The 12,655-nt window shown below is 45.2% G+C and overlaps 1 protein-coding gene across 1 annotated transcript; it reads left to right on the top strand.

The window, feature by feature from the left end:
* The first annotated feature begins 4,423 nt into the window (after nucleotides 1-4,423).
* Nucleotides 4,424-10,391, top strand: LOC124653629 (E3 ubiquitin-protein ligase UPL5). Its single transcript, XM_047192693.1, has 3 exons — nucleotides 4,424-6,173; nucleotides 8,537-9,120; nucleotides 9,921-10,391. The coding sequence occupies exons 1-3, from the start codon at nucleotides 4,424-4,426 to the stop codon at nucleotides 10,182-10,184; spliced, it is 2,598 nt and encodes an 865-aa protein (XP_047048649.1). The 3' UTR covers nucleotides 10,185-10,391.
* The last annotated feature ends 2,264 nt before the right edge of the window (nucleotides 10,392-12,655 follow it).

The following is a 12,655-nucleotide window of genomic DNA, read 5'->3' as shown; positions in this document are numbered from 1 at the left end:
GGGGCTGTGGGCCCCCTCCTCACGAGGCGGCGCGGCCGGGCGGGGCCCGCGCCGGCCCGTGAGGGGGCCCATGGCGGCCCTCCTCGGCTCCCCTTCGGCTCCCTTCGTCATCCGGAAAAATAGGATTTTTCGTATAATTTCCGTCAACCGTTGATCTTCCGAAATATTGCATTCGACGGTGCTTTTTCCGACAGAATCCCGGCTCCGGTTCACGATCCTCCAATAATCATGAAACATGCAAAATAGATGAAATAACATAAGTATCATCTCCAAATATGAAATATATCAATGAATAACAGCAAATTATGATATAAAATAGTGATGCAAATTGGACGTATCAAGTACTGATGAGACGACAATAAAGTTACGGTAGCGTTTCGTCTCGACCTTGGACCTACGCAGTGTAGAAGAATGTGGAAGGCTACTAAAACGATTGAATCCAACGCGATAGACGACCACTAAATTTCTGGAAAAAATAAAATGGGTGATTTTGCATTTTTTTAATCAAAAAATATGGTTTTAGAATTTAGAGACAAACTTAATAAAGCCCATGAAAAAAATGGATAAAAACCCTAAAAATCCCGTGGAAAAAAGATGAGGAAAAAGCCCGAGGAGAATGGGAAAGCAACGGAGAAAACGCTAAATTATGAATAAAGCTTGAAATGATATTTACCATGTTCATGTAGCACTCTGTGTGCTAAATAAATCCACGTTGCCACTGAGAATGTTTATCTCATATAAGGGCACACCAAACATGTCATTTTTCTTCATAGAGGATTATATTTTCTCTGAAAATAGCTATTTTTTTATCACTCGCATTAATTTTGCCCTTTTTGCGTTTTACTTTTCAGGAACTTATACACTAAAATACCAAATCCTTTGGTACGTTCATCCCCGCCCGTACCGGGTGACAGTACCATGTGTCGGTAGATTCGCCTCGTCAAACCTAGTATTTAATGAGAAGGGACCTAAGTCATCAGAGAGAGACAGTGAGCACCACCGAAACTCTGTTTCGCCACCACAAGGAATATCTCCATCAACGCCGAAGCTCTTTCGCCACCACAATCATGTCCATCACCATTCCCACTCATCTCATCTTTGCAATCTTGATTCCATCGCAATTGGTAGCATTGTAAGACTATTGTTGCTCATCTATTCAAGCTCCTTAACACAATGTTTATTATTGTTGATCTAATCATGTGTAAGTAGTCCTCACAGGTTGTGGCCTATCCTCACAACAACAAGTGAATTCTTATATTATCATTGGGATTTTTGTGTTATGTTCTATGGATCCTTATACTAGTTATTGTCTGATACCCCAATCTTCGGGCTTGTACGGTACCCAAATCTCGCGAGGTTGATAATGGCATCAAGGTAATGGTAGGTGGTGATTCACATACTTTGATGCCGGTAGGGTGAGAGTTGCACATGGTCGAATGTGTAATTGCTATCTATGGAGTAATGATGATGTCACTGATCTTAAGGCTATTTTCAGTTTACTTAATTATCGTTTTTGCCCAATGATGCTCGGTCCAAGGGGTAGAATAATAGATCCATGGTGCGTTTTGTATGCATGCCCTGGTCTCCTTTGGATGCATCACTCCTTTACACTATGTATCTTATTATCACATATTTTACATGCATGGTTATTATTATATTTATAATCCCGTAACCTTTTTTGCATAACTGCAGGTGAAACCTTGGTCCTACCCTATTTCTATCCATTGATGAAACAAAAACAAAAGAAAATGTTTGGTATGGTGAAACAACAACTTACCGAAGCCTTCAAGTCTCGCTTGCAGTGATCTTACTCCATTATCATTCTTCCCATGGATTCAATAAAGTTAGGATCTTTTAGGCAAAAAGAAGGTATTAGGGGCCCTAAAACTTATAGCAGTGGTTGGACTGTTTTGTTAATAACTTCTTTGATTGTTTACATATGTGGCACGAGGATCAATCTCTAGGGGTGTATTTTCTCATATGTCTGGATGCATCTATCTTAGACTCCATCCATTATAATAAAGATTGAAACGATATTCTCCATGTTCATGTAGCAGTCTGTGTGCTAAATAAATCCACGTTGCCACCGTGAAGAACATTTATCTCATATAAGGGCACACCAAACTTGTCATTTTGCTTCATAGAGGATTGTACTTTCTCGAGAAGCAACCTGTGGTTGGATGGTTAGGAGGGCAGTGACACCCCCAACCCACCAGAGTTCAAATCCCAGATTTGACACTTTGGTGTCTCATAAAGGTGGAATATTCTTCAGTGGGAGGCGACGTTTCCGTCGACAGCGAGGCACCTGTGGTGACTTCGTCAATCTCAAGATCCGTCGGATCAGTTCTTCGATGCAGTATCTTGGAGTTGCTCATAGGGGTAGGGTGTGCGTGCGTGCGTTCATAGGGGTGAGTGTGTGCGCGTATGTATGAGCGCCTTTGATTGTACTGTGTTTCGCAAAAAAAAAAAGATTGTACTTTCTCTGAAAAGAGCTATTTATTTTAACACTCACATTTTTCCCTTTTTGCATTTTAATTTTTAGGAACTTATACACCAAAATACCAAATCCTTTGCATCTTGATTACTTTATATATTCAAATAGTTATCACATGAGATTGATTTATTACTAAAAACAAATGTGACAAGACACATTTTTTTTGTCTTCATGGATCATTCTGATAGAAAATAACGAGCTCACGACAAAATCACAGCTCAGTAGAGACACAACCTGACATTGAAAATTTGTGTGTGTATAGCTTAGAAGAAACACGTCACGTCTAATTAATGAAAAGCGAGGCTCGAAGAAATCTTTATGCGCAGGAGGGTTGTACGTTTTAAATTGGGGTTTACGTCTACGTTTGCAGAATCCTAAGTCAATGAAGCACATCGAACAAACACAAGAAAAAGGCACCCGAAAAGTTTGGAGGGGTGTGGTCATGGGAAATAAAAGGAGATGTAGCTATGAGTATGAAGTGCTGGGTAAATTACTAAAGATCAGTCTCAAATAGAATGAACGGCGATTTGGCTCCCGGGAGCATTTGCTCCCGGTTTTTTGAAAAATCAGAACAAATCGAAAACTTATCAAAAAAATTCGAAAAAAAATCATGCACGTACCTGACCATGGCACGTACCAACGTGTAAAATGTCGTTGCAAAAAGTCATCGTATGCGTCCTGGGCAAAAATGACAAATTTCTGACATGAAATTTGTCATTTTTGTCCAGAACGCATACGATGACATTTTGCAGCGAAATTTCACAAGGTGGTGCGTGCCATGGTCAGGTACATGCATGATTTTTCTCGGAATTTTTTAAAAAGTTTTGAAAAACAAAATTTGCTCCCCTAAAATCCGGGAGCAAATGCTCCCGGGAGCCAAGACGAATTTCCGCAAAAGAAATATATACTTTTGGAGATTGGTGACACAGCTATAGTTGTGCACCCATGTCTTCGAAACCACATGAGAAACAAGAAAAAGCCTGAGAGGACTGTGGTGTTGAGCAAAGAGATGCTACAAGAGGGACATTTTCCATTTATTTAGACGATAACAGTTATTGATGTTACTTATGGAACCATTCTAATAGGTGAATATTATCCGTCTTGATCAATATTTCTCGCAACACATGATGTCTTGGTCAAAGTTCGGTTCCTCATTAGAGAGAACATCGCGGACAAAGTTCGGTTGATCATTACCACATTCGTTGATACGAGTAAGGGGTGCACACGCCTTTCAAGGCGAGCTTTGACGAAATGAATCGAACAAGAAAATATCGATAATACGTACACTACATATTTGATACTGTTTGATTCGAGTTCCGAATAATACCAATTATATATATCAAATATTTGTTATATAGATGGATTAATTCTTGGTCAAAGACAAATCTTGAAAAGCGTGCGCCTCTTAGCAAAATTGGAATGGAGGGAGTACTGACGAGACGACAATAAAGTTATGGTAGCGTTTCGTGTCGACGTTGAACTTACGTAGCGTAGAAGAATGTGGAAGGGTGATAAAACGGTAGGAATCCAACGCGATAAGAAACGGTCACTAAATTTCTGGAAAAAATGAATGGGTGATTATGCTATTTTGTAATCAAAAAATATGGTTTTAGAATTTGGAGACAAACAAATATATCAGAGCCCATTAAAAAATAGAGGAAAAACCCTAAAAGCCCGTGGGAAAAAAAGGATGATGAAAAAGCCCGAGGAGGATGGGAAAGCAAGGAAGAAAACGCCAAATCGATGAAAACAGACGGGGTCAGCTTGTCCAGTTTCACACTCCCCCTTCGGCCTTCCCCACCACCATCCCCTCTTCCTCCCACCTCCGCGTCCTCCTCCGCCCGCCTGCCCCCAAATTCCGCTCCAAAACCCTCCCCCCGCAGTCCTCGACGCGATTCCCCCCCGCCTCCGATGGTCCCGATCTGAAGCATGTCCGCCACCGCCGCCCTCGACGCCTACCGCCGCCACGCCAAGCGCCGCCGCGACGCCCCCGATCATGCCCTCCCCCCCTCCTCCAAGCAGCCCCTCATGACGACCGCCGCCTACTCCTCCTCCGCCGGCGCCTCCTCATCCGGCGCGGGCGCCTCCTCCTCCTCGACCTTCCACGCCTCCCCCCGCAGCCTCCACTTCTTCGTCCGCGCCACCGACTCCAAGACCATCGCGATTCACGCCGCCTGGGACGACACCGTCGCCACAATCCTCCGCCACCTCGCCGCCCGCGGCTACGGCCGGGACCTGCGTCTCCTCTACGCCGGCCGCCAGCTCACCCCAGAGGACACCATCGCCTCCCTCGCCCTGCCCCCCGACTCCACCCTCCACCTCGCCGCGCGCCTCCGCTCCACCCCGCACCCGCGCGCCTGGCAGCTCGCCCAGCACATCGCCTCCACCGCCGCCGCCTCCACCGCCTCCCCCGCCGCCTACTACCTCGACGAGCTCGTCAACACCTACATCGCCTTCTCCGACCCGGACAGCGCCGACAACCGCCACGCCCTCAACGACCCCCTCACCACCACCCTCACCGACCCCCTCACCGAGCACCACGCCGCCGACTACTTCGACATCTTCCTCCAATCCGGCGCAGCCCTCGCGCTCGTGCGCCTCTACCTCTCCGCCTCCTCCTTCGGCCGCTCCTACGCCGAGCGCGCCATCAGAGTCTTCCTCATCACCGACCCGCCCCCGCCCCTGCCGCACTCCACGATGCCCGAGACGCTGCCGGTGCTGCTCGAGTTCTGCCGCCTGCTCTCCCTCACCGCCGGCGCCACCGACGCCCTCTACAAATCCTGCCGGTACACCCTCGGCTCAATGCTCTCCTCCCCACTCTCCCGCCGCGCCACCTCCAAGTCCCCCACCAAGGTCATCGAGCAGGTGCTCCCCTACACCCGAGAAATCCTCGACGCCGTCCTCCACGGCCTCTCATCAGAGTCCATGAAGGTCCCCAAAACCGACCTCGAAGAGCTGTCAAACTTCCTCAAGGTGCTGCGGCAGCAGGCGCTCCTCGCGGCGCCGGACGGGCCGCTGCCGCGCAACCTCTACAGCCGGGACTGCAAGCGCGGCTGGGTGTGGGAGCTGCACGAGATGGCCATGAGCCTGCTCAAACGAGCCGACGAGTGTCTGAAGCGCCTGGAGATGGACCTCTCCTCCCTCTCCTCCGACTCCGACAGCAGGGGCGTCATCGAGACGCAGCCGCTCTGGGCCGGCCGCTTGCACGTCCTCGCCGTCCTCACCGAGCTCGATTCCATCTCCGCGCTCTACGAGGACGTCGCGCACAACCTGCGCTTCGTGCTGCTCGCGCACAGGGCGCCCCTCAACGCGCTCGTGCGCTGCTCCAAGCGCAACGACCACCTCCACTGGCTCGTCAAGCACAAGGACCTGCTCTGCTTCGAGGCCAGGAGGAACTTGGTCTTGATGCTGTTCTCTGAGGGCAAGGATGACTATGGGGAGCTCCATGAGATGCTCATCGATCGGTCGCATCTGCTCATTGAGTCGTTTGAGTACATTACGCAGGCGAGACCCACTGAGCTGCAGAGTGGTCTCTTTATGGAGTTCAAGAATGAGGAGGCTACTGGCCCCGGCGTTCTCAGGGAGTGGTTCTGCATGGTGTCTCAAGCTCTCTTCAGCCCCCAGCAAGTACTCTTCTTGCCCTGTCCCAATGATCAAAGGAGGTTCTACTTGAATGGAAGTAAGTCCCCTCCCTGGCATTAATTTACCAGTTCTGTTCATAATTTGTTAAGACACTTTGACTGAACAAACTTGGAAATCTGAATTTCATAAGCTGTTTAGTATACAACTTTTCTGGTTGATTCAGAACTTTTTATATGACGGTATAAATAAACAACTGCATATCTCAGTGGACCAGGGTAATGAAAATATTGGCTTATCAAGTTCTCTTTTTTAATATGTCATGGAGAGATACTCAATGCTCTGACATTAAAAGATACCCAAATGATCTTATTTTTATCAGCACACCGCAAGTTGCGCTAAAATCTGTAACCCCCTTAGCCCTTAATTGGCAAAATCCATGTCCTTTGATGAAGGCAGAAGATCCATTCTGCTGTCCAGTTGATTCTTCCACGGCAACACCTAGAGGCACATTATTTGAATAATGAGATAATTCCCTTTTTGCATCACGGTAATTTCTCACTGGGATCAAACCAATATGAAACTGAATATGTGGTTAGCCTATTATCAACCAAGTTGTTTTACCTTGTAGACATGTAGTAGCACACCTTTTGACTTAACTGTCTAGGCCCAGTTGCTTAACAAATTGGTAGGAAGACTACAAAGAGCTGTTATTACGGCTGCTTACTATTGCTGAAACTTTATAACGTGTTTTAAAGATATTTTGTGATGATATTATGTCTTAATATATAGTATATCCTTATTTGGTTGCTAATTTACAATTTTAGTGGGAACTTTGTTAACATTTCACGAGTCCAAATAACAGCTAATTACCTTCTGAAGTTTCAGTATGAATATGCATATGCGTCAATTATTGCCCATTTCAGTATATCACAGATACTAGTTCTAAGGGTCTAACTAGATATTATACCTGTTTTTGGAGGGCTTAATTGCAAAATACTGAATGATTCAGCAGCTCAAATGAAAAAAAATCAGTATTTGGGGGTTGATTGACAAGCTGAAATAGTAAGGGCTTTGTGCATTTTTCCTTTCAGAAATGAGCTAATGGTGAAACTATAGCCCCAAACCATCACCACCCAAGCATTGCTACCAATACATTGACAGCCATGCTTAAAACAATCTTTCTATTCCAATATTCTTCTGTCATGATCCCTGGGTTTCTAAATAGTTTTTTTAATTATATCAACATCTTTTGCATGCACGGTGGCACCTAGAGGAAACTCCTGCCGAGAATATTCTAATACATGGATTAGCCTATTATCAAGTCCTGTCAATTAATTTACAAACTTTATAGCGGTGTACTACGGCACATTATTTGAATACTCAGATAATTCTCTTTCACATCGCGGTAATTTCTGGGATCAGACCAATATGAAAGTCAATATCTGGTTAGCCTATTGTCAACCAAGTTGTTTTACCTTAGACATGTAATAGCATCCCTTTTGACTTAACTGTCTAGGCTCAATTGCTTAACAAATTGGTGGGAAGACTACAAAGAGTTGTTATTACATTTGCTTACTATTACTGGAACTTTATAGTGCCCATATCAGTATATCACAGATATATTAGTTAGAAGGGTCCAACTAGATAGTCTTCCAGGAAAGCGACTTAATTGGAGAATAAAAACATTAGATACTCCAGTTAATAAAAAGACCTTTTTGTAAGGCTTAATTGCGAAATACTGAATGATCCACCAGCTCAGATAGACAAAATCAGAATTGGGGGGGGGGGGGGGACCGACAAGTTTAAATAATAATGGCTTTGTGCATTTTTTCCTTTCAGAAATTAGCTAATGGTGAAACTATAGCCCCAAACTATCCTTACCAAAGTATTGTTATCAATTCATTGACGGTTATGCTTAAAACAATCTTCGTAGTGCAGTATTCTTCTGTCATAATTCCTGGATAATCAAACTCTTTTATAAACATGTCCCCCTGTATTCACCTGTTCATCTTTATGCCGCACCACAGATCATTTTCTGTTACAATAATATGTACTCCACTGAAACCCTTTAGACTGCACTATTTATCTGGAAATGTTGGATGCATGTAAAATCTTTCTTCCCAGAGAAAGGAGGATAAACTACCGGTAGAAGCCAAATAGTTTTTCACAATCAGGTATTGTTATGGAAGAACAATAAAATGTATATTACGTGCAACCCTTGCAGCTTAGCAGGCTACAACAAAAGGCCAATGAACTTTCACTAGGTGATGATTACATCAGTAACATCACTCCAAACTATACTAAATTCGAGCTATTCAAGAAATTCAGCAATCTTATTTTTTTGTCTATTTGATTATGCTTCTTATGCATCCAATATCAACGAGACAAGTTATGTTTTGCAAACCATGACGGTGTTGATCGGATATCTGCTAACGTTTGGTACTTATCTGTGCATTGCAGCATCTGCTGTCGATCCACTGAACCTGAAATACTTCATTTTTTCGGGACGACTAATTGGGTTAGCATTGATGCATAAAGTGCAAGTAGGGATAGTTTTGGATCGCACATTGTTTTTGCATCTTGCTGGAAGAAGTATTACACTGGAAGATATTGCTGCTGCAGACCCTGTCACGTATGCAAGCTGTAAAAGAATTCTAGAGATGGGTGCTGCAGATATTGATGATTTAACTCTCACATTTTCCAGAGATGTTCATACCTTAGGGTCACGAAGAACTATTGAGCTTTGCCCAGGAGGGCAGGATATTCCTGTGAATATCAGCAACAGACAGCATTACATTGATCTTCTTATTAAGAATATCTTTGTTGACTCTATTTCGGATCAACTAGCCAATTTTGCGAAAGGATTTAGTGACATATTAGTTAATCCAAAACTCCAGAAGGTATTTTTTGGGTGTTTGGATCTAGAAGACTTTGACCAAATGCTAGGGGGAAGCAACACCAATATAAATCTGAAAGATTGGAGATCACATACTCAATATAATGGCTACAAAGAAAAAGATCGTCAAGTTAACTGGTTCTGGAAGGTATGCCTTATATAATTGTATAAATGCATTCAGTCATGAATTTTTATCTGTGTTATGACATGCCATTATATGCTTCATTCATCTGCTCATCCCATTTTCTCAGTTTCTCATGGGCAACATACCACATGTTACTTTAATTCCATGTAGATTTAGGAGGAAATACTGTTATCACGATCATAGATTAATGAGTGAGGTATATATATACAGTACATGTGCAAGAGATATTACAATCATACCATCTATAATTAACAACATCTATTCACTTTGTAACACCCAGTATACTTTATGTGTCCATATATCCCTATATATTATTTTCTTATATCCTAATTGTGAAATTTGTGAGTATTGTCGCTGATGCCTTGCCAAACATTGTATGCTGTCCTGGCAATACTTTCAACCATGTGACTGTACCTTAAAGTGGCAACCGAACGTGCTTGCACAGTCTTTCAGCTTATGAAGTTGTGTGACTGACTACTGACAAACTCGACAAAAAATGTCAAACTCTTTTTACTCGATATGACAATCCATGTTCTTCCTTTGCGTAACAAGATGAGTACAACCACAAGTTTGCGCAATCGTCCCCCTTAGAGCTTCTATCAGCAGAGATGGTGTGTTGCAGATATCAACCATTGTTTTAAATTGTCCAAGTTCAATAGGCAATGCGCCGACAGTTTGTGTGCTTGTACCAAGAATTTTAGTTGTAATTTGCTTATCTCTCTTATAGCATAACATTTTTATGTATGTCTAATCAGCTTTGTGTATGCTTGGATAACCAAACTGATTATTTGTTCACACCGCAGGCTGTGGAGAGCATGTCCATTGAGCAGCAGAGGCGGCTCCTCTTCTTTTGGACTTCAGTGAAATATCTGCCCTCAGATGGTTTTGGTGGGCTGGGCTCAAAACTGTACATATATAAGCAACTGGAGTCAGCCGACCATCTCCCGTCATCGCATACATGCTTCTACCGCCTCTGCCTCCCTCCTTATCCATCGCTGAAAGTGATGCAAAGCCAGCTGCAGAAGATCACACAAGAGCATGTGAGCTGCAGCTTTGGTACATGGTAGTAGATGCTTGGTTGTGGAGTCCAAACTGGTATATTCTGTACATACATATCCGAGTTAGTGACAATCGTATCTCATTAAATCTGTTGCTAGAGGTTAAAAATAGGCTGCAATGGTTTTATTTGTATGTAGTATGGAGAAAGTTAGTGTTTTCGGTCGTTTAACCTAACGCAGGTGGAGTCAGAAAAGAGCAAGTTCATTTTGCTTCCCTGTCTTGTTAACTGGCCATGTTTTTTTTTTCTTTCTATCTTCTATTTCTGCTCCTTAAGGAGTGAAATGGCCACCAAATTGTGGCCATGTAGTAACCTAACAGCAGATGCTACTGACGAAGCCGCGACATAGAGGTAATGGAAATGATTAATCCGTCGCTGGGAATCTGTTGGAGTTTGATTTTTGTTGATGCTTTGGGCTATTTTACATTGTTGCTGTAGGCAAATATGGCAACTCATTTTCATTTCACCCATTTTTTTTTGTTGCAAAACTGGCGAAAACTGGTTAGTGATTCAATGCGGGCTTCCACTAAATTTTCAGATATCTTGTGCTCGGGAGTGAATCTAGGCAGTAGATATATGGATACTTATTACCGCCTGCCGTTGGCTTGAAGTCTGCCAGTCCTGAAAAAGTTCCAGCAATGGGATCTGAAGCAGTAGCCTTGGTTATTGGTCATACCTAGATCACAACCCTTGAAACAGAATCCCGTTGTGTTCCACGGATTTTCTGTTGACTGATCCAAGTGCCCTGCAGTTCCTTCCCTGCTTTGAATTTGGGACTGAAGATACCCTTGAAAAAAGTTGGGACTGAAGCTGTACCGGGCTGCCGACGGCCGTGCGTGATCACGAGGGCACAAGCTCACGGGCCATCAATGGGGTAGTACATTGCAGAGATTCTCTCGACAGTGAATGAACATGAAAAGACATCAGGAGATTTGGCTTTGTCGACCATGCCGTCCTCTGCTAATTCAGAATCAGCTGTTCGTAGTTAAACAGAGAACCACCTCCCAGCCAGCGACTGAACTTTTGCAGCAGAACGATACCAGGCACTGGCTCAATCTTGACAAAGAACGCGAATGTGGGTGATTCGTTCTGAAGCAAGAACGCGCCACAGTTCAGCGGCTGAAGTTTTTGCAGCAGAACGACCTGGATACATCAGATCAATGCACCGAACAATGCAGAGCAGTTCAGATAGGTTATGCAAGCTTGCGTAGTTAGCTCACCGACGGGTAATTAGCTAAACATCCTGCATGACATAACAAGCCATCAATGGTGTACATTGCAGAGATTCTCTCGACAGTGAATAGACATGAAAGACAGCAGGAGATTTGGCTTGGTCGACCATGATGTCCTCAGTGAACACCTAGGGCGGGCAGTCATCTGCTAATTCACAGTCACATGTTCGTAGTTTAAAACGGTAACAAAGTTCATCCTAGCCAGTAACACAAAGTTCGAGTAGTTTAGTAAAAAAAGGGTCAAGCTTTCTTCCATCCTTTCTAGCTCTGATTTGGTTCGTTCTGCAGAGGAAATGCATCACAGTTTCAGCGTTCCAAGTTTTGCAGAGCGATCTGACGAGTAACGAGCAAGAAAAGGCAGCACAATTCAGATGCTTTATCCAATCCTGCGTAGTTACTCAACTAACAGGTAACTAGCTCAACATCATCCATGGCATAACACTACCGACTACAGTATATATCACAGAGCGAACACACAAACTCGATATCCATCATTCGTACAATCATACCGTCATATGCGAACCGACACACGACAAGCTGCAGTGCCACTGGGCATCCACACTCGACCACACTTTATTTTCGCCCACGTCACGCGACACCGCGGACACCACCCGACACCTAGTAAAAGGTAGCACTCCACTCCAGTCCAGTCTGCTGGCTGACTAAGCATCACGCCCTGCCACGTAGGAGTACACGACTGCCACCGTGGCATGGCAGGCACGCGACGCTGAGTCAGCTCTCACGCGCGGCCTCACTCGCTGGCCGGCTCGGGCTCCGCCACTGCCGCGGGTGCCTCCTCCGGTGCCGGTGCTTCTTCAGCGACGGCGGGAGCGGCGGCCTCTGGCTCGGCAGGAGCCGCCTCCTCGGCGACCGCCGGCTCCACTACTACCTCGGGCTCGGCCTCCTTGGTCTCTGCCTCGACTGGGGCTGGTGCCTCTACCTCTGCTTCCTTGGGCGCCTCCGTCTCGGCTGCTGGCTCCGGCTCCTTGGTCTCCTCCGCCTCAGCAGCTGCCGGCTCCGCCTCCTTGGCCTCGACGGGTGCAGGCACCTCGGTTTCGACCTCAACCGGCGCGGGGGCCTCCTCCGTCTTCGCGACCTCCTCGGCGGCGACGGCCGGCGGCGGCGTCTCCACTGCGGGCGCCTCCTCGGCCAGCGCGGCCGTCGGGTTCTGGACCTGCACGTTTGCACGACGCACACACATGTTAGCTAGCTCTCAGATCGGTCGAGCTCGATCATGATCAACATGACC

The sequence above is a fragment of the Lolium rigidum genome, chromosome 5 (assembly GCF_022539505.1).
Source record: "Lolium rigidum isolate FL_2022 chromosome 5, APGP_CSIRO_Lrig_0.1, whole genome shotgun sequence".
Taxonomy (NCBI): domain Eukaryota; kingdom Viridiplantae; phylum Streptophyta; class Magnoliopsida; order Poales; family Poaceae; genus Lolium; species Lolium rigidum.
Note: the sequence above shows the minus strand (reverse complement) of the source record. Positions and strands in the feature narration are given on the sequence as shown.